Source organism: Mixophyes fleayi, chromosome 8 (genome assembly GCF_038048845.1).
Source record: "Mixophyes fleayi isolate aMixFle1 chromosome 8, aMixFle1.hap1, whole genome shotgun sequence".
NCBI classification, from domain to species: Eukaryota; Metazoa; Chordata; class Amphibia; order Anura; family Limnodynastidae; genus Mixophyes; species Mixophyes fleayi.
The window spans coordinates 38,768,574-38,791,238 of NC_134409.1; the positions used below are offsets into that span (position 1 = coordinate 38,768,574).

The following is a 22,665-nucleotide window of genomic DNA, read 5'->3' on the forward strand; positions in this document are numbered from 1 at the left end:
GGCCTGAAATTGCAGTGTTTTTCCCAAAGGATCACTATGGTAGATAATGTAACTATCAAAGTCGATAGGCTCATTATCGGGCATCACAGAAGATAACCTCTATTGGCATGTGTGCTTGGTCATCTTTTGACTGCACGAATAACCCAAACACAAACCTAGGGACGATTGGCTGGACCTCATTTGGTTTGGAAACTTGTGATTGTTACTCATCCCTGAGCGTCAAAGATCTGTACCATTTATGGCCACTGTTAGACTTCCGAGAGTATTGTGGTGTATCTTGGTGTGCAGAAATCTCAAACAGTCCCCCTGACCAGAATAAAGCACCAGCCTCCTAACGATAACCAAACTGAGCTGAGTAAAACAATTTGTAATTTTTCTCTAGGTTATTCATTATATTGGCTCTTGAGAAGGTGGACAATAAGGCAAGTGATCTATGGTGTGGGACAAAGCAACAATCTGGAATTCATTCTTCATTCAATAGTGAAATTTTCTTATGTTTTTATAAGTATTTTCAAATTACAATTTATACCAGTAGTTCTTAAAAAGTGTTCATTAATAAGCTGCATTTGAGTTGGGAACTCAGTACACACAATTATATAGTGTGTTTTCCCTGTTATACTCGCAAAATAAATGTTACACTGCAAACTACCATTTTACTATGTGTGGTTCTGTGTGAGGTTAGATTGGCCAGACCTGATCGAATATCTGTGGGAATGTAAGGACAACATAATATCAGTCAAGTGACATCTGCAGCTGTCCCTCAATCACTGTCCTTAAAAGGCCTACTCATTACAATGCAAGATCTAATTACTTGGCGTATACAAAATGAAAGAGGACATCAAATAAAGGCATTCGTATATATCATTCCTTAACATTTGGGGTGTTAGGGCTGAGATTTTTCTCCTATAACGAGTTTTTTTAGTTTTTCCCATTTATAGCTGGTAATTTCACTGCTCTGCCTATGCAGAGGTATAGCTCCCAATTTTGGTATATAATCCCTACACCATATATTTAGAGAGAATAGATTATGGTATGATAGACGTGTGAAACCCTACATGTCTGTATGAAAATAAGATCTGGGTAATGGATAGAAATAGCAATGTAGATGTGTTCACAGGGGAATCTGTTTCAGCACATTTGTGCCTAGTACTGAGATTGAACTTATTTTGAGTTCGTTCATTCAAATCCATTTTCAGATTTTGGATTTTGCAGTTTCACAATTACTAATTTTTATGTGGATTTTATATACTTCTGACAAACACATCAGAAGTTTACCTGTTTGCAGATTTGGTACAGTATCTGGGTAAACCCTAATATTTTATATGTTCAGTATCTCTTAAGAGGCTTCAAATTGATCAATGCTTAAGTTTAGATTTTGTTTCTTAATAGCTTTAGGAGCTAACCTTTCTTATTTTATGCCATTAGTTGTGGAGAAATCGGAGAGTCCTTCTGAGCACACCTGCACACTCTGTGGAGGCTGGTTTGACACAAAAATTGGGTTGTCAAATCATGTTCGAGGTCACCTAAAAAGACTTGGCAAAACAAAGTGGGATGCGCACAAATCGCCAATCTGTGTTCTGAATGAAATGCTGCAAAATGAAGAAAAATATGAGCAACTCCTGAAAGTTCTGAATAATAGGCGCACTGTTTCCAGGCCTTTCTCGGCACACAAAACTTCCAATAATAACTTTTCAAAAACCAATGCTGTACCTCCTGAAGCACACCGTAATGGCCTAAAAACTAATGCTATATCTGCGCAAATGTTGCAGGAAGGGGTGCACTTAAATGAATGTGAAGAGACAAGTGGACATGGTGATAAACCTCTTTCATTAATTGAACTTCTAAAAATGAGGAAATCAGGCGAAGAAAAGAACACAGAAACTTCTCAAAAGGTCAGTCAAACTGCAAGAAAGAGGTTCACACAGAAATGCCTTCATCCACTAAACGAAGACTGTTCATTGATGTGCAATTCCCAAAAAAACATGGACTTTGCTTTGCAGTCAGGTAAGACAATACTTTGTGTTTTGTTTGTGTTAATCCTGCATTTAAATGGAAACTAGCCTTTTTCTTTTAGTGTCTTCTCTAAAAACTTAGGCTCAATTGTGTATTTTTACATTACCCTCAAGAGTTTTCCAGAAAATGCATTCAAAATTGACTGTATACTAACACCCTTTACATGTAATGCATAGCCTTTTACCTGCATAATGGTTGTAAATGTGATTCAATCCATGCAATTAATTGTTGCCTACTTTACTGTTCCCCTACACTGGTAATATCATTTTTCTGGATATATCATTTATCTGCGAATTGCTGCTGGCCATCAGCATTTTGCAGATTAGGCAATGGCCAGGATTAGGAAGTGACCAGGACTTGTTGAAGCAAAATAATTAAACCGGTTGGGGTTGTGTGAGGGGACAACATTACACGTGTTGGACAGGTCGTTGGCCTTACAATCAGGGACCACATTCCCATTCCTAGCTGTTTTCAATGTTGTGGCTGCTCAGTTCCAGAAATGTTTTTAATCCCAAGTGTTCACTTGTAGACGTTTGGCAATTAAAGTAGCATTATTTCAGTACATTGTTGAGGGCTTTATCGCCATTTAAGGCATTGTTTGCATTTTTCAACCAAAATCCTTTTTCTTCCCAAAGATCTCGTATCGGACTTATTGACATTGTGAGAATCCTCTTACAGTACACTTCAGGGCTATGGTATGATGATATTTGAGTTTGACCAAAACTATAACAGAAACTAGACAAAGTAGTAGCATACATAACCCACTGAATTTGTTTATAGCCTATCATAAACATTACACCGTGTTAGGCACAAGTGGGGATTGGGTGTTTTCCTTTATTAGAAATCAGATTCAGAACAAAATAATTGAATATAGTCAAATTAAAGATCTTTTGTTATGAAACACATTGCTATGTTTTTACATCTAATTGTACTAAACTTATTAAATTATATATAGTCATAAAGGAAATTCTTTGCTTTCTATTTGATTCCCTGCCCAAGACTAGCAGATGAGTGCGGAGTCCCACCTATGAGGCTCCCACAGCTCTGCTGTGTGTTCTAGAACTCTCATTATTATGACCGGCACATGATGTAACATTGGTCATTATTAAGCGTCAGGGATCTGAAAGAGATTAAGTAAAAGGTGTCTTTACTGGTTAGGTTAGTGGTGAATTATTCCTGACTTTAAAGTCTGATGGCAAACCCTGTGAAGGCCCGAGGCCGTTCATCATATGCAGCTAAACGTAAATCCAAACGTCAAGGTAATGGCAAGCCCTGAAGTTGTGTTTCCAACATATGTTAGTGTTATGTTGTAGATATTGAAATGGTCATGTACAATTGTCTAGCTACCTGTATTGTTCTCAGATGTAATTGGTATACAGTGCTTGTACAAGATATAAACTTTTAATGCTAAGCCAGTTCCGTAGAGTAGCAATGCTTTCTTCTGTGGTAAGCAAAATCTGTAGTTTGTTGATCATTTGCTTAGCACAAAGATTTTTGCAAGAAACTTCAAATCATTAACTTTCATTATTGGTTGCGCATCCAGAGTAATGAACATAAAAGGCACTGAATAAAATGTTTTGTATAACAGCTGTTTGGTGGTGTGTTTTACCACCTTTTCTCCCAGCCTTCATCAGCAACCTTAATTTAGTACTGTGCCTTTTTACAGTCTTGTGGGTAAAACACTTTAATTACCACTTTGTTAACTAGACTTTTAATTCTTTTCATGAACATTGAAAGCTTGTATACTACTCACTGAAGAGATAGTATTGCTTAAGATATGCGAATATAAGGGGGTTGTAAAATCATACATTCAATGTAAAGGTCGCTTGTGAAAATACCTACATAGAATTCTATTTTGTGATCATGTGTTAATGTGTGTTTTTGGGAGAAACCTGGATTTTAGATTTCTTTTGTCTGTTAGGTATGTCTGCGAAGCTTAAGACCTGTGCGAATTGCAATACAACGTTTTCAAGTGCTGTTAGCCTGTCTAACCATATGCGAGCTTATTCGCGGAAGAAGAGTGCTGGACTTTTGACTGGAACAGGTATGCATTTTCATAGCAAGACATTTTATCATTTTTTTTTTTAACTAAGACGCAGCACTTAAATTGCATCTCTACACTCAGCCACCGTTAAAGCACAATTACTGTCTGGCAACACTATCCCATTACCAAACATACCAGCTGTACGCTATAAAAAAATAAATAAATAAAATACCAGCTGATTCACAGTGTACTTACAATTGTATCATGTGCAGTGATGTGCTGTGCTTGTCAGTTTGGAAAATGTACTTAAGAAGCCATGCTGGAAATACTTTTTTTTTATACATATGTAATATCATATCGCAATTGATTGCAAGATTAGGTTATATAACTTCCATGTGCTGCCATGTTTTGAAATCCTAAATGTTCTCAGTGGAAGATAATGCTTGCTGTGACCTTAGAACAGATACATGCATTTTCATGTTTTGATATATATACTAAATATATCCTCATATTAACAATAATTCCTTAATGGTTTCTGTCAATTTTGTTTTGCTTAGTATCATTTGCTTACTAGCCTTCATAGCTCATTCAGCCATTGAACTTTAGTTTTCCCTGCAAACCTCTGTTACTTTCATGTATAAAATGCCCATTTTAACACGTTACTTTGTTCTGTCTGCCACAATAATACTGTGTTCATCTACAGTACAATATATTGTGCAATAAATGCCCGGGGGTGGGATCAAATCTAGTGAATATCTAAAGGTATTTACAGCCCGTCTTCCTTTTATCATCTCTTACATTGAGTAATGTGTCACTTTGTACATTGTAACATATATGTGGACAGAGTTGACAATTTATAGACATTAGATTATTTTATTTACGGAGTTGGTATCTCCATTCTAATGCACGTAACTTTATGTACTAGTATTAGATTGCAAGCAAAAGAAATCAAGATCGAGGTCTGGAAGTAAGAAGAAGGTATTGCCGTTACCACACAGTGCTGATGAAGTTTACATTTTGAGATGCAGGTATAGTATAATATCCCAACGTGAAATCGGTTGTTCCTCCTGATAGAACTCATCAGCAGCATGATTGGTACTCGTGTTCCAAGTGAGTTGTAGGGGAGTAAAAGGAGTCACTCTAAGCACTCTCTTTAGGAAGTTAAAACTTTGCCTCTGTCACTACACTGCCATTGCACTCTCATGCTTCTGCTGTTACCTGCTAATGATAGCCCACAAAATATAAAGCGTTATGAAGGCATTTGTAATCTCATATGATGAATTTATCAGTTTTCTACTTTTGCAGAGCTCTAGTAGCACTTTGTCAGATGACTGATTGTATTGGAGTAATTGTAATCTCAAGTATCTGTTCACTGACAGCTGTCCATTTAGTAGTCAAGTTCATTATGCTTCTTAAATACACACAATTTTCTGAATGCAGAAAGTGGACATAAAATAGTTTGTTCAGAAAAGAAAATTCAAACAACCCAATAATTTGAGTGTAATTATTGATTTTGCAACTGAGTACCATTTCCAGGTGCGATGAGCATTGTGGGTCCCAGAATTGAATTCCTCCCTTTGAGTGCTGTATATTGCATTTTATTTTTTCCCACACACATTTTTAACTAGGTGCTGTATCCTGTTTTTCGTGTATTAAAAATAAAAAAAAAAATTAAAAAAAGTTTAATTTTAGCTTCAATATGTTGATGCCTAAAGTGACAATTTTCAATCTTTGGATGTTGCCTTTTTTTCTCTCCCTGATTCCTAATATATGTTTGTAATGTTTACAGTAGACTGTAATTTAGGCATACTGAAGCAGAGTCTTGGGCTTGGGCTGCATGTTGGCACAGTGGTTAGCATTGCTGCCTCGAGCGCTGGACTCATGTGTTTGAGTCCTACCATGAACCCTTACTTTGGGCAGTTTGTATGTTCTCCGTGTGTGTGTGTGTGTGTGTGTTTCCTCCCACATAATCCAAAACACATACTGGTAAGTTAATTGAATTTCAACAAAGATTAATCAGTGCGTGTGTGTTAGGGAATGTAGACTGTAAGCTCCAATGTGGCAGGGACAGATGTAAATGATCCCATAGAATAGCAGCTAAGCTTGCCCAGGATGGCTGTCTCGCCTTCTGCAACAATGTAAAGTACTTTTGAGTCCTGGAATCTAGATCTACAAGAATTTATGGTTCAGCCATAGTTGAGATAACGTTGTGAAGCTTGCAACTTAGTGTTAACGTTTTTGCACTTGAAGAACATGATTAAATTACATTATTATTACATTATTACATTATTATTCAAACAGGTTTTGTGGACTTGCCTTTCGTGGACCTCTGTCTGTACAAGAGGATTGGATAAAGCACTTGCAGCGTCACATTGTCAATGCAAATCTTCCACGGACTGGAGCAGGCATGGTGGAAGTGGAACCCCCACTAAAGAAGCCACCCTCAATCACTGAATCAAATTTCTCTTTTGTAATGGCAGAAGCGGCAACATAAGAGCAATTACCTTATTAAATAACATGGTTATATTGGATGTACATTGGGACTTTTTTTGTTCTTCTTTTTTTTTCCTATGACCACATTGCTACACTTGTTTATAATACAAAGGACAAAATAAATACTGATGTGCCGTAACTTTAAAATGAGCTCTTGCAGACACAGCTACCTTTACACTTTGCTTCCAACATGATCGAAGCATAACATGACCCTAGACTATATGCCTTTTCCAAATGTTAGACCATATTCTAAACATAATTCCCCTGTGATCATGAAAACCCACCCCCTATCAAAAATAAATGTGCTTATGCAAAGTATTTTATAGAAAATCAAGGAAAATTACCGAAACTCCTATTGGTTAATTTAGGGCATTAAGTATTACAGTAAACTGCAGAGTTTTAAAGACTGTTCCATTTAAATAGGGCAATCAGTACTATTCTGTACATATGATATGTATGTGCTTTTTGTTTGTTTTTTAAATTACAGACTCTTTTGTACTAAAAAGTGGAGGGTGGATTGTTTAACAGATATTTCTGAAAATTGTAAATAGTACTGGAAATTATTTGTTGTAAGGAAATATTCTTTTTTTCAGTTGCATTTCTCACTAACTGGTGCATCCATGCTACCTCCTACTTCGTCAACAAAGATGTATTTACCCAATGATTCTTTTTTGTAGCTTTTGAGCAAACATTTTTTTTCTTAAGTTTTTTTTTTTTTTTTGTTTATAGCAAAAATGTACCTGTTATATTCATTTATTTTTAATGTTCTTAGTCCTTTCTCCTTAGTATTTTATTAAAACCATTTCTGTACAAGTAGCTTTCTCATCACACTGTTTTTAAAATTCGGTTTAGCTCCACATTTGAGCATTTTAGAAAATGTTTAATATTTCAACATGAGAATGTTTGTTTACAATTGAAATTTTAGAACTCGTTTTGGATGTGATTGTGTATGAAAATTGTGTAACACTATGCTCATGCTAAGGGCCTACTTGCAGAAATATTGAAATAAATGTGTTGTGAGGATGGAATTTTGTCATTGAAATGCATTTGTAAATAAGAACTAACCCTCATTTTAAGCTGTGGTGTCCTATTCTAGCAGCTACTCAGTTTATTGGAAACTATATACACCGTGTAGAGGGTTTTCTTTCACTTTGTATATTCGATGTGTATTAAAGTACAAGTGTGGTATAATGCACAGAGAAAACTCCTATTCCTTTACATATTGATTTTAGCAGTATGCAAATTCCCTTGAATGCCAGCTACCATGAGGTAAGGTTATGTATCGTCCATATTACAGTAGAGAACACTGTCTAAATTTATGGAAACTACAGCCTGCTCTGTAACACTTTTACCAAGGAGTACCGTTTCCAGAAATACAGATGGAGTCAAGTTAAAAGAAGATGGCAGCTTTTGACAGACAGACCCTTGTTTTTGCTAATTGTACAAGTCTGATCTACATCAAGAATACATAAATCAAACAATTTAAGTTAATTTAAAAACAAACTGTATATTGTATTTTTGTATTATGGAAATTTTTAACTCACCTTTCCTATGGAGACTGATATAGCCTACTGCACAATGCTCCGTGTAAGATGTAACGTCCGGACACAGCTTTACATAATGTGTTGTAGCTGGGTCCCAAGAAAAAGGATGCTTGTAATTGCCTGATTCCTTCATCGTGGACATCGATAACAATCAAAAACCTAGTGATGACTGTTACTAAATCCTATTTAAATCTCCACCTTCACAGTAGAATCTTTAATTATTCCTCTGTTATTTGGGATAACAGTATTTTTAAACCACCTGAAACTTTGCAAACATCACTTGTCTGTTACCACACACATTTATAAATTTACTACTAAAATATATATAATGGGAACAATAAAAACTAATTACTGTATGATAGATCTGTAGATGGGTGTTGTTAAAATATGGAGGATCGCAAGTGTTGTAATCACATAAACACAAATTCATTATATTGTAACATACTACAAAGTATTTTATAATCCGTGTACCTAGTGTTGAAGAGAAGTTTTACCTTTATGATTAAAGGTGGACCAGCTTTTAGCTATAACGTTTTGTAACACCAAATGAAGAAATTAAATTATTATTTATGCAGGAACAAGTATAAACATTTTGTCTATTTTAATAGTCTTACAAATTATAAAGTGTTAAAAACAGAATAGATCTTTTAAAATAGAAACTCCATAATATCACTTTCCCTAATGTATCCATTAAACCAATAATACTCTTCTTTCCTGTTTTTGACTTCCACACAGTGATCATTCTTGCAAACACCCATAAAGATGTGTAGCCACATGATATTAAATTATATATTTTATGTACACTGATCAGCCACAACATTAAAACCACCTGCCTAATATTGTGTAGGTCCCCCTCACGTCACTTAAATAGCTCTGACCCGTCTGACCTCTGCAGGTGTCCTGTGTTATCTGGCACCTAGAAGTTAGCAGCAGATCTTGAAGTCCTGTAAGTTGCAAGGTGGGGCCTCCATCGCTCGGACTTCTTTTTCCAGCACATCCCACAGATGCTTTATTGGATTAAGATATGGGGAATTTTTAGGCAAGTCGACAACTTGAACATTTTGTCATGTTCCTGAAAGCATTCCTGAACAATTTTTGCAGTTTGACAGGGTGCATTATCCTGCTGAAAGTTTCTACTGTCATCAAGGGAATACTAAGGTGTGTATTAGGTCTGCAACAATGTTTAGGTATGTGTCAAAGTAATCGACATGAATGCCAGGACCCAAGGTTTCCCAGGAGAACATTGGCCAGATCATCACACTGTCTCTGCTAGCTTGCCTTTTTCCCCCCATAGTGCATCCTGGTGTCAACTATTTCACAGGTAAATGATGCACAAGCACCTGTCCATTCACATGATATACAAGAAAATAAGAATTATCAGACCAGGCCTCTTTCTTCCATGGTTCTATTCTGATGTTCATGTACCATTGTGGGTGCTTTCTGTGGTGGACAGGGGTCATATAGGCACTGGCTACACAGCCCCATATGCAGCAAACTGCAATGCAGTGTGTGTTCTGACAGCTTTCTATCATAGCCAGTATAAGCTTTTTCAGCAAATTGTTCTACTGTAGCTCTTCTGTGGGATTGGGCCAGATGGACTAGCCTTCACTTCCCACATGCATTAATGAGCATTGTCTGCCTATGACCCTGTCACCAGTTCATTGGTTGTCCTTCCTTGGACAACTTTTGGTAGGTACTAACCACTGCACACCGGGAACACCCCTTAAGACCTGCTGTTTCGGAGATGCTCTGACCCAATCGTCTAGCCATCACAATTTGGCCCTTGTCAAAGTCGCTCAGTTCCTTAAGCTTGTTCATTTATCCTGCTTTAAACACATCAACTTCAAGAACTGACTGTTCACTTGCTGCTTAATATATCCCACCCCTTGGCAGGTACCATTGTAACGGGAAAATTCAATGTTATTCGCTTCACTTGTCAGTGATTTTAATGTCTGATCAGTGTATATAAATAGTAAATAATTAAATCTAATGGTCACGATCTTAATTTAATTGATCATTCGTTCTGGGCTGACTTCTTAAAAAAAAAAAAAAATTGGCCAATTTTTACATTTGTAATCAACCTATAGTGTCTTACATTGTGTACTCTAACCATTCCCTATCTGTGATTATAAATCATTTTAGGGTGTGGGTGTCAATATCCTAAATATAAATTTCTCCTGAAATTTTGTTGATTGTGGCTTAAGAAATTAACTTTTTAGAGGTGGATTTGTGCATTATTATGACTATACATTTACTATTGTTGAGACCTTCTAGATATTGAGTCCTAAGACAATATATCCAAAAGTTCTACAACCAGTTGAAAGTGGTGATCAACCACCTCTTTGTGTTGTAAGAGTATACTCAATCCCAATGATTGATGGGGTCAGTATAGTGTTATTGAGTGAAAGGTTTAGGTACACTACAAGTGGATATTGGTTGAAATGTTTTCCAAATATTATATTCTAAGAAGCAAACTTCAAGGGTCATGTGGTTCTCCTCGCATATTCTAAATCACAAGTTCATTCTAAGGGGGGGGGGTGCAGTTGGCAGCAATGTTCTAAGGAATATTGCGGCTGCGTATCTATGTAGTGCAATCAAGAATTAGGAATATCCTGTGGGGGGGATCCGTGCAAGGTGTCTCGCACCTGCTCTGGAGACACCCCATGTGAATTTTTTTTTAGAATTGAATCTCCCTCCCCCTCTACAAAGGTATATTACATACATTGTCTAATCATTGATAAAGATTAAATCTTGTGGTACTACTTTGTTGTTTTGGCTATACATTTTTGTAGTCCTAATAGAAGAAAAATGCACAAGTTAAACAGGAGGCCGCATTTATTACCTGTAATTTTTCTTTTCAACCAAGAGTGTAAACAACCAAAAATGTTGTTTGTTTGCTTTGTAATGAGGAGCTGTTAGATTTAGTGGCAAATGATTATTGAAAGTTTTTCTTCACAGGTATTTATTTTTTGGGACTTCAAAACTTCCCTCTTTAATATTAAAGATTCCAGATAACCCTGAATTTTATTTTTTTTTATTTTGTTTTTCTGTTAGTATTTTTTCTGCTTAACCCTGTTTCTCAAATGCCTCCAAAAGATCTTTTAGGCTGATTTTTTTTAAATGTTATTTTCTCAGAACAATTCTTCCTTAGTTTACTCAACTCTCCATGAGGTATGTTTTTAATCCATGGCTGTAATGATTACTCTACAGCGGAGAAAACCACAGGAGTCAACCTCTTGCAAAATGTTTCCGTGACTCTGTCCATTTTCAATCTTAAGGGTGATATCCAAATAGAAAATCTAAGATTTGTGGATTTTGCATTTGAATTTTATTTTTTATTTTTTTTAAAGTGAGTAACTGTGTTCAAGAGTGTCACCATCCCAAATAAAAAAATGATCTGTATGATGGCCAAAGAACACCAGACTCACCCCAAACTTGGCTTCCAGGCATGCTGTTTATACAAACATTCCTGTGTAAAAATTGGTGAGGCTTAGGGCAAACCAAGTGCCCATGGCCATCCCAAGTGGTTGTAAGAAGTGTAATTAAAAATAAAGAATTATGTGACAAAATAAGAGTTCAGAATAAAAATATGCAGTCTTTGAGATACTTAATATTTTAATAAAGAATTTTCTACTGCTTGAATACCTTACTTATGAGTAATGTTGGTGAGATGAAAGAGTTTATTTCATGGGTACATTGTGACTCAATCCATCTGTGTTTTTGTTTTTCCAGTGAAGTAATTTTTCTGTATAATTCCTTACTAATATCTAAGGTAACCAGGAAGCAGAAATTGTTTTAATGATCTGATTTACAACTATTGTGTACTACTCTGAATTTTTTTTTTTCGTCCGGTCATCCTTACTTCGAAGAATATTTTAAATAAACCTTTGCTTAGAAGGGCCAACCGTTTAAGAAGGCCGTCATTTTAATGCACTGAACTGCTCCTCTATGGACAATGTCTAGTTTTTTATTTTTTGTTTTTTAAATATTGAACTTTCTGAAAATATTTGGGGGAGAGGAGGAACAGAAAACAAAAAGTGATGGGGCATAAGAAAGTGGGAGCTGTAGAGTGCGATTAATGGTCATCATAACACAATAGTATAGTAGCTATCCTTTTAAGAACAGTCAAATATTATAGTGTGCAGCCTATTACAATGTCAGAAAACATTCTAAAATTGTGTTCTGCTAAGAAAAGATCAAGGACATGTGGAGGAATGCTGTGGGTGACTCAAGTGACCTGGCTTCCAGGCCAATGCTCGCCAATATATAGACCATAAGTTAGTGGAAGGGGAGCCATATCATATTCCAAGAGAGGGTGACTAGATGGTTGAGAATTTGAGACTTTAGAGCAGGGGTAGGCAACCTGCGGCTCTCCAGGTGTTGTGAAACTACAAGTCCCAGCATGCTTTGCCAGTAGATAACCAGCAGATAGGTGGCAAGGCATGCTGGGATTTGTAGTTTCACAACACCTGGAGAGCCGCAGGTTGCCTACCCCTGCTTTAGAGTGTTAGAGAGAGCGTAGGGTATGTATGTGTGTGTATATATATATATATATATATATATATATATATATATATATCTCTATCTATCTATCACACACACATATTTATTTATGGCTAACACTGCTTCTCACCCCTTTATGTGTGTGTTAAAATCCAAGCAGTATAGAGCTGTAACACAACAGATAACTGAATGCATTTGAATTATCTATATGTTACTATCTATATATTAAAAGCTAACTCTGCTCCTCACCTTTTTAATACACCTCCGCACATCATCCTCACATCATCCCCACGCACATCTAGACCACACATCTACGTACATCACCTCTACATATTTGGTAAAATGTTTGCAAATTACTCTTGTGTACTTGACTATTTCTATTGACTAGATTTTCCTCATTTCTTTGGCTTCTTTTGTTTGGTTTATTTACATTTTTTGTTTGCCAATTACCATTTATAACCAGCTTTGCTATTCCAAATTGACCTGATTTTCTATCCATTTCTTTGGACCAACATGATGTTACTCTTGTTTTTTTTCTGTCATTTTGATGGGCTTTTAACTTGTTTAAAGATAATACATAATGTATATATTCTATAAGAGTTTCAGCGGGCTTGAAGAGTGGAGGGGCAGGTTTATTTCACAGGAGGCTATTTGACATGTGACAGCGTTTAGTTGTGGTATGTTGGTCTTTGTAAGTACTTTGGTGTGTCAGAAATAGATCTTGGCAGCAAGGAATATGAAAGGGACTTAAGCATGTATATATTTGTAATATTACATATCGGGCAGTGGACCTCCTGCCACGTTAGAGTTGATCTCTGACCCGCGCACAAGGTGTGGAGCATGGTACCCTCCTGCCCGTCTCCAACAGGTTCTTTGGGTCTGGAAACAATTTGTGCATCTGCGAGGGGACCAGACATCATTGCAAGTACACTTTTAATGGCTTTTTCTCTGAATCCAAAGGACAATGCAATGTTGAATCTGATTGCTTCCATATCTCTGGGATTCATTGTTTGGCATTTTATAGGACACTCACTATCCATTGTTAATATTGGATTTAAAATCTGTGTAGTTTTTTTTTTACTTTTTGTGATAGCAATGCATTTATTTAAAGCGCACTATATAGATAGACCATGGCATTGATGAACTGGTTAAAAACTATTATGTATGTAGCAACATTTCTTGTAGCGATGTTCAAGCAGGAGTCACTAAGGGACTGCACCTTCCAATTTCTCTATCCAACACACTCCCCAGGGCCATTTTTACTTGATGCATAGTTTACTTGGGTCCTATGCCTCAGGAATATAAGGATTACGCCTCAGAAAACCACATGTATAGAAAACAAAAATGTCATGCAGATAGCACACATGTTTAAATCCTGCCTAAGGTAGGTTGCAAGGCAGCCATGCACACATCTGACTGAATAAAGTACTGATGTCATATATTTACAGAGTCAGAACCTTTAATTTTTGAAAAGTTTGAATAATGTGTACAATATATTTACTCCTTTCTAAATGTAAATGTGATTTTTCCCTGGAATTGTCTTTTATTTTTAAAATAAATATCATCAATAGAAATACTGTACTCTGTTCCGTAATGGACAAGACAGATGTTTGCATTGGAATTCAAATATAATCCTACGCTCTTAACAAGAGGTGACATTTAAGCATACAATTTTAAATGCAGATGTGTCTTATTTCAGAAACAATTACTACGCTTTCCATGTATCAGACAGTCGTACATTTATGTTGCAGCTATTTCTATTTAGTGTGCCACCTTTATTTGCTTTAGTAATTCATTTGAGTTAACAAGGTAAATGGCTTAAATATTTAAATTTGTTAGACATGTATATATTTGCTTTCTTAACCAAACCCATTGCAGACAATATATACGAAACAGAAATTATGGATTTAGAATCTATGGATTTAAAAGCAGGTCTTTTATCCTGATAGCCCCCCTAAAAAACAGTAATGAGGGGGAGGGGTGTAAATCACCACTGCTTGGTCATGTACACACAGAAAGGATCAGAGTGCTATGTTCAACAGTCTAGGCAAAGTAACAAGAATGCAAATGTCAGGATGTTTTACAGTGCAGTTTATAGCATTCTGTTGTGTACACTGCAGTGTTTAAAAAAAAAAAATATATTATTTTTTTTTACTATGATGTGCTAACTTGGCATATGGCAAACTGTTTAAGCGGCAGGAATATATCTCAATCTACAGTTTCAACCTTCCTGAATTCTTACAACTGAGAAATAGAAATATAATTTGTCAATTAAAAAAAAGTTTATTTTTTAATCACCTGCGTCTAATATTAAGTCATATCCTAGGTCACACTTCCTCTCCCTGTTGGTATTAGAGGAGGTTCGAGACTGCATCAATATTTAAGAATACATTAACATTTTAAAAATAAACATTTCTAGACCCTATTAATTATTGGTGTCTCTATTGTTGGTCTCCATGCTCGTAAAGGACAAAAAGTTTGTTCCCAGCCTGTGACTCGTGTTAAATGATGAAACAGACGAAGTACGTTCAGGGATTGAAGAGGTTCATGACTATTTGCCAGAAGCATTTTTCTGGCAGGCTGGAACTGCTTTCAGTAAAGCTGAAGACTGATGAAATGGATCTGCTGCGCATGTGTCTTCAGTCACAAAACTGAAGACACGTGTGCGACAAGAGGTGAGTCGCACATACAGCTGGCTACATCTATTTGAAATTGAACTGGGGCAACAACTATTTGGCATTATATGAATTGTGTGCACTTATGCGTGGCATAATATGAATTGGGGGCACTACTGTGTGGCATAATGACTACTGATCAAATTGTTTTCACAGTTTAAGGTTCAGCCTTTTACTAGTACTCGAAATCTATATTTTGTGATTGTAATTCTCATGGTATTTGAGCATTAAAGGGAACACATTTTGTAAGAGCTAAGTTTCAGGCCTTTGGGCCCAGACAGAACTGTAATATTAACATGTTTTTTTTTTCCCTATTGAGCAATGTACCTTTGTAATTACCACAAATAATTTGAGAATACTATAGGGGATGGTGTGAGGAATGACAAATACCCAGTGAATTCCTATTCCTATTTTATTAATGCAGGCCCCAAACGCATGTGGTGAGATTCATTGTTTTGTGTTCTACGTTTTCTTGTTTGTATCAGGGCTGTTGATCTAGCAGCAGCCCATGTATCTCGACAATCGTGGGGTTTAGTTTGGGAAGGATGACTTGTACCTTGGAAAAGAAAAAAATTTGCTGACAACTTTTATTTGAAGCCAAGAAAGTATTGCAGTTCAAGCCCAGGAAATAAATCCCCCTCTCTGGTTCTTGTTCTCTCATTCTCTTGTACTCTCGCTCATGCTCTCTCTCTAGTTGTCACTCTCTCGTTTTGTCGCTCTCTCATCTCTTGTTCTCGTTCTGTCCTCTCATTTCTTTCTCCTTTCTCTCTCGGATCTGGTCTACATCAAATGTTCTTTACTCTTGACACAACTGCACAAAATCTCTACACACTTGCATAGCTGCTGTCCTAACATAAAAAAGAGAAAAAATCTTTGAGCTCTACTCTGATAACCTGTCCGCCCATTCTGTTTAATGAAGATTTTTAATCCAAACACAACTTGTTATGAAAGATTCAACAGTTTTCTAAAGTGAATTTATTAAATGTATTGTCAAGACTTGATTTGTCTTTACTTTGAATTATGATTTGTTTTACACTATTTTAGGGTGAATATTTCTTTGCCGGTTTGAGAAAAGTACCTCCAGATGAATGACCATTCTGTCTCGCTTTACCATAGGTTAACATAATTATTTGGTAAAGGGGGTCTTTGAAAGTTACTCTGGTTAAAAGTCTTATATAATCACAATTTGTATGTAAAAATTTGATCTGCCAAAAGAGCAACTGTAGAAGCAATGCTTGTACTCTTTAAATTTCAAGAATTTTTTAATGACCAATGTTTGGTGTCAAGTTCTAAAAAAAAGAAAGTTTAAATATTTACAGAAAGTGTGACTTTGTAAATGAAAACATCCCCTCTCAGACCTTGTAGGTTTGCCAGTTGTATTATATATGAGTGTTTGACTTCTTGTATATATAACTGTGTGTGGGCAGCATGGGAGCTTAGTGGTTAGCACTTCTGCCTCAATTCCCGACCATGGCCTTCTCTGTGTGGAGTTTGTATGTTCTCCCCATGTTTGCGTGGGTTTCCTCTGGGTGCTCTGGTTTCCTCCCACACGCCAAAAACATACTAGTAGGTTAATTGGCTGCTATCAAATTGACCTTAGTGTGTGCCTGTGTGTGTATGTTAGGTAACTTAGACTTTAAGCTCCAATGGGACAGGGACTGATGTGAGTGCGTTCTCTGTACAGCGCTGCGGAATTAGTGGCGCTAAATAAATAGCTGATGACATCCTTATCTTTGTCACTCTCATCACTAGCCATCAAATATGGAGCATTCCTCACCCATGCCTAAGTGTGACAAATCTGAAAATATATTTCTCACTTGTTTATACACTTTAAATAATACTGCTCTTCTGTGACTTTTTTCTTTACTCCAGCATAGATTACACTGCCCACAATGCACCCAAGTGTTGTTTTAAACAATCATAATCTCTACCCAACCACACCTTATGCTGTACCTGATGCAAACACAGCATATTGCTTAATTTAAAGATGCCTTACACACATGGCTCTTTATGTAATGAACTGCAAAGGCAGAGAAGTGGAGGTATGAACTGTATATTAGAAGCTCTTTAGTTTTATTTCTTATGATCAATCAGAGATTCCAGATATATAGTTTTCTGCAGTAGACCCCAATGTTCTAATTTACATTTAGAATCTCCCAGCCAGGTTTTGCTGAGGTAGAGGGATGGAAAGTTCCCTCGAAGTCTCCCAATCTGCTATTTCTGGGGCTGTGAGTAGCTTCATTTCCTCTCCACTGATCTCTGTGCAGGACAGAAAGCTGAACTACTGTTTCATTATTGGCTCATAGCAATCAGTTTACTGTTGGAGATGCTAAGTCAATGTAACAAGCTGGTAGCTGCTCATACTGACACGGGTGGAGGTAACTGAGCTACCCCTAGTAATGGGGCTGTGCATTGTTCACTGGGTTGTTTGAGGCACATACAGGAACTGGACTACATATTGTACACTGGGCCATCTGACTCTTGGTTCTGTAATGTAAACCGACTCTTGAAATGACTTCTGCTGGACACACATTCTCTGTATAAGTCTCACAACCCAAACCAATGAAGTCATGCCCATTTTATGCTGCATAATGAAACGGTAAGAAAATATTACAATACTTAATTTCTTTGCCGAAATCGCACATATTTTAATAAAACATATATATATATATATACTACCTACTCAAAGTCACTGAGGAGTTTCTGTGACTTAATATAATTTGCAGTAGGGAGTGCGCTATCACATATATTTGTCGGTAACATAATCTCCCTTTGAAAAGATAGCCAGCTTTATTTTTATGGAAAATGTTTATGGCATCCACAAGCTAATAAAAAGTTATTCCAGGGAGGCATGTTGCCAACTGCTCAATCTCTGCTAAACCTTTCTCTCCCTTGCTTATTTGGTCAATGTAGGTTCTCAAGTAGTAACATTGATGTGTTATGAGCAAGAATGCTAGAGGTAAATAGTGTGCTCAGTTACTGTCCAGAATGTCCCTAAATTACCTTTTTCAACCCATTCTTTAAGATGAAATTTAACAGTGAACCAACTAGTTTGTGAATTGGTTCATGGTGTCTGAATCAGCTGAAAGAATACAATCCAAACCACTGCCAATTCTGTTTTCTAACCCCTAATGCTTAGAAGAGATGATATGAATGTAGTGTTTCATTGGTGGCAAAAACCGTGGATTGCAATGTACCTGTGCTAAGCCTAATATCAAAATGTAGCAAATGTGGGATTAAAATCCTCTGTGGATGATAAACAGAAAATAGTGAAGTGCTACGGAATTTTCTGGCGCCATATAAATAAATGTTGATTATATTATGCAGATAGATGATAAACACAAAACAATTAAAAATTGCTTGGAGCTACTAAAGGTGCAATCTCCTCTAAATGTGAAGTGTTTGTATTTTGTAATTTATAAATCGCATTAATTATCTGTGAAATTTGTTCATGTTTCCTTAGGGTTTAATTCACATTTCTGTTAATGAATTACTGTTTGCTAAGTGTCATGTGACTGTAACCACAGTCACATGACATGATGTAGTGAGCAGAGAGGCTTTGGGTTGTTCATAGGAAACCCCTCCCCCTTGATCTCTGCCATCACGTGACCACTGATTATTTGCTCAGGAGAGAGTTATTGGACAACTAGCATTTTAATGTACAATTAAAAAAATTATACAACACACCCCCACCACAAAGTGAATCAAATATTAGGACTCATAGACAGGGTGCCGCTAATGTAGGGAACAAACAATGTGGGCTGGAAAAAGCTATAGCCAGCATCTGCCTACGACCGGCTCGGCTTTTTACACAACAGCGGAAACTCTCAGTGTGGGGTCCAGGCTGAATTCCCTAGGGAAAAAGGCCCACAAAAAAATCCCTAAAAATACTGAAGCTTGTCCAACATCACTTGACTGTCATGTGATGCGGCCGCCTGTGCGCTGACACGGATGCGGCCGCGGGGGGAAAACTATGTTTTTTGCATCCGGGGGGCAGCCGGCCTACCCCCCCGGCCCTAATAGCCGTCTGACCCAGCTGCCCGGGACAAGAGACTCCAAACACACCATAATCCATTTTTTATACTAGCCAGCATCTAACATAAATGGTCTACCAGGCAACATTTCACATGTACAGACTTCCATTCCATTCTACTTAGTTTCCTTCATATTCAGCTGAGAGCTATGTCTTACCAGGGTGAGAGCTGGCAGCACAAGAGAGCTTCTTTTATTCCTGCAACATGAGTTAATACTTTTCTTCGGGGTGGAGCCAACCTTCCACAGGAAGTTGTTCACAGCATTTGATGTGCAAATCGGGCCAACCACTCAGGTATTCACAAAGTTTTACCAGCCTCATGATGGGAGTGGGGGGGGAGCTAACATTTGTTCACTAATCTAATTCAATCATAGTTGAAAGTGAATAATATATTTAAAAAATGGAATATACAAAATAGATTTTATATATATATATATATATATATATATATATATATATATATATATATATAATCCTCTTCAATGACATTATCAAGCCAGATCTCTACACTCTCATAGGGTGTTAGTATACACCCTTATTTGCTTGGCGTATGCTTGGTGCAAATGCTTATATTTTAGAGCTTGAGATGTTTCCGACTGATCTTGTGCATGTAAATACCATATTTTTACATGCGTCTATTCCTACGTTAATTCAGGGCACACATTTGGTCAAATGAGCCCCACAATCTGTACCTGCCCACATGCTTTAACTGGCTGTGTCTGTATATCATGCTGTCACTAAATGATCAGTCTCACCATTGTTCCTATTGTTACAATAATGCTTTGAGTGTGAAATCATTGCAAAACACCATACTCTATTCCATCAAATCCCTGTTTAGATTGTTGTATCACAAACGCTGCTAATGCTTTTGAAAAAACTAACATGAATTCCTTTTTATTTATAGTAAAAAATAAATAAAAATTCTCTAATGCGTTTGTTGGCTTGGGACAAGTGTCGCCAACAGTCCTGAATTGTAGCTTTTTAGTTACCTTATGTCGTTTTGATGATAGTGAAGGAAATAGGATGGGATTCTCTGCAAACTGCAGGGCACTGCATAACACTGTAAATTACCTTTGGCAGCCTGCATGGCTTTAATACCTCTGTTCTTGTCAGCGTTGTCCTCATGAATCCATGTCCTTGCAAAAGACTGGTTAAGGCTTTGTTTTTATGAATTGAAGTATAACTGTTTCAGCAGTGATGAAAATAAAGGACTTTTACCCATTCTTTTCCTGTGAACATTCTGTTTCTTTTTTGTATCATGTGTAATAATAATGATTGATCAATTTACAATAATCACTGACATCAATGGGTTTACTGGAGGTGATTTGTACCTTAATGACCAGACACATTTTCACATTTGTGTGCTGAGTTGGTATCATTGGGATTCACAGTAACATTCATCTACCCGAGTGAAATTTATATTGGGTTTTTTTTCAGAGCTTTCTTTAATTTGTTTATTGGAATAGGAAATTTACTTGCAGAACACAAACAAACAGGCAAAAATCACAAAAAAATATATTTCTTATTTTTCCCATACATAATTTTGAACAATTAGCAAAACGCTACAAAAATTACTTTAGAATGTAATACTTCAGTTCTCGAATGTATAGGTAAACTTGATATTTGTGCATTATGTATAAGGAAACTTGATATTTGTGCATTATTACTTTAAACAATTGCCAAAATCCTACAAAACATACTCTAAAATGTAATAGATATGTTCTCCTATGTATATGGAAACATAATATTTGTGTATTATTATTCAAAAACAGCAGACTAAAATAAATATATAACTGTTTCTCCATGGGATTGGTAGCCCTAGCAATGGGTAGGTACTTTCCCTGGTAAGGTTGAGACAGGTAACAAAAATACATCACGGCTGGCACATAAGGTTGCTCCTTCTTTTCCATGTGTCTTTTCCTGTCTTTTGCATAGGTAGTGTTTGTTATTTTTCTGTAGGTATGGGCTTAACTTCCCTGGTGATCCTGGCAACACAACATTAATGCTGCAAGACACTGAGTGACTGGCATCAGGTCACTACCTTAGGATCAGTGCTTATGCAGTAATTTTGAATTTGGCTCTGGATATTGATTGCCAGCTGCCAGTACACACCTGGCAATCATGTCAGAGGCCATAGGTCGCAAAGATTTAGCAACATACGGTGTATTTGCACAGAGCTACTCTGAGCTGTCCCTGTGAAAGGAAAATGTTTAAGTTGCATCATCTACATGTGGTTCATGGATGGAACTTGAATCGAATTCCAAATTGATTGTTGGGATGTTCTCAACTACCATAGGAATAATCTTGTGAGCAAGATGGCATACCTAAGATATCCAGTTGGATCCCAAAAGGAAATGGAAAGACAAGTGGCCACGAAAATAGAATTCTTCATGTAAATATCTCTGAAAATGAGAGCAGTATGGAAAACGGTTCAACACTTTAATTTCCAGCTGAACAGAAAATATCTCAGAATTTTCTCAGACAGCAAAACAGTGGTAGTCTTCATAAATTGACAAGGGGATACCAAAAGTCAAACCTCGATGGTGGAAGTGACAAAGATCATCTCAAGGGTAGACAAGAATGTGATGGCACGCTCAGCATTATATATAGCAGGAGAATAAAATATAGTAGCAGATTACCTCAGCTGAAAGCAGATTCACTTTGGTGGTTTCTCCATTTGGAAGTTTTCGAGCTACTAGTTTTGCCTTCCTCAAGTGTATGTCATACCGGCAAGAAGAAATGCAAAGGTTCCCAGGTTTTTCCCTCCAAATAGGAATCCAAAAGCAGAAGGGGCAGATGCTATGATGATTCCATGGTCATTCCAGAAAGGGTATGTCTTCCCTCTGTTTCCACTGATCACTCACATGCTAAGAAAGGACAAGGCATAAGTAATAGCCACTGTTCTATTCTGGCTTCCCCATCTGTGGTTTCCAGTAGCCTGGAAAATACTCAGAGAACTGCTGTGGCCTCTAACTTATTGTCCAGATCTATTGTGCCAGGGTCCAATTCTGTGTCCAGATCCCCAGAATATTGCTTTAATAGCATTAAGATTGAGCGCTACCAGCTCAGAACAAAAGAGGTGTTAGAACAGGTGATAAATAAATTATTATAAACAAGAAATCGGAAGAATTCTATTACACGACTCGCAAGAAGTTTGTTTCCTTGTCCAGTACCCGATTCAATCCAGTAGCAGCCACCATTCCACAGATCCTGAACTTCCTTTAGGATGGGCTCAGCATCCACTCTTAAGGTGCAGGTGTTCGCTTTCAGCTTATTCTTGGACACCATATTGGCCTCACAAAGATTTCACTATGAGATTCCTCCAGGCAGTAAAGAGAATTTGTCCATCTTTAAGACCCTTTGTGGCCCCATGGGACTTAAATTTAGTTCTAAATGCAATGCTGTCTGATACTTTTGAAC

The 22,665-nt window shown here is 36.9% G+C and overlaps 1 protein-coding gene across 3 annotated transcripts in view; it reads left to right on the plus strand.

The window, feature by feature from the left end:
• The window catches only part of ZNF644 (zinc finger protein 644), a 56,205-nt gene extending 48,687 nt beyond the window's left edge, over positions 1-7,518 (plus strand). For all 3 annotated transcript variants that reach the window (XM_075182396.1, XM_075182397.1, XM_075182398.1), the window contains 4 exons: positions 1,426-2,004; positions 3,935-4,057; positions 4,923-5,025; positions 6,299-7,518. In XM_075182396.1, coding sequence (XP_075038497.1) covers positions 1,426-2,004; positions 3,935-4,057; positions 4,923-5,025; positions 6,299-6,491 — 998 coding nt within the window. In that variant the 3' untranslated portion in view covers positions 6,492-7,518. The remainder of the gene's footprint in view (positions 1-1,425; positions 2,005-3,934; positions 4,058-4,922; positions 5,026-6,298) is intronic.
• The last annotated feature ends 15,147 nt before the right edge of the window (positions 7,519-22,665 follow it).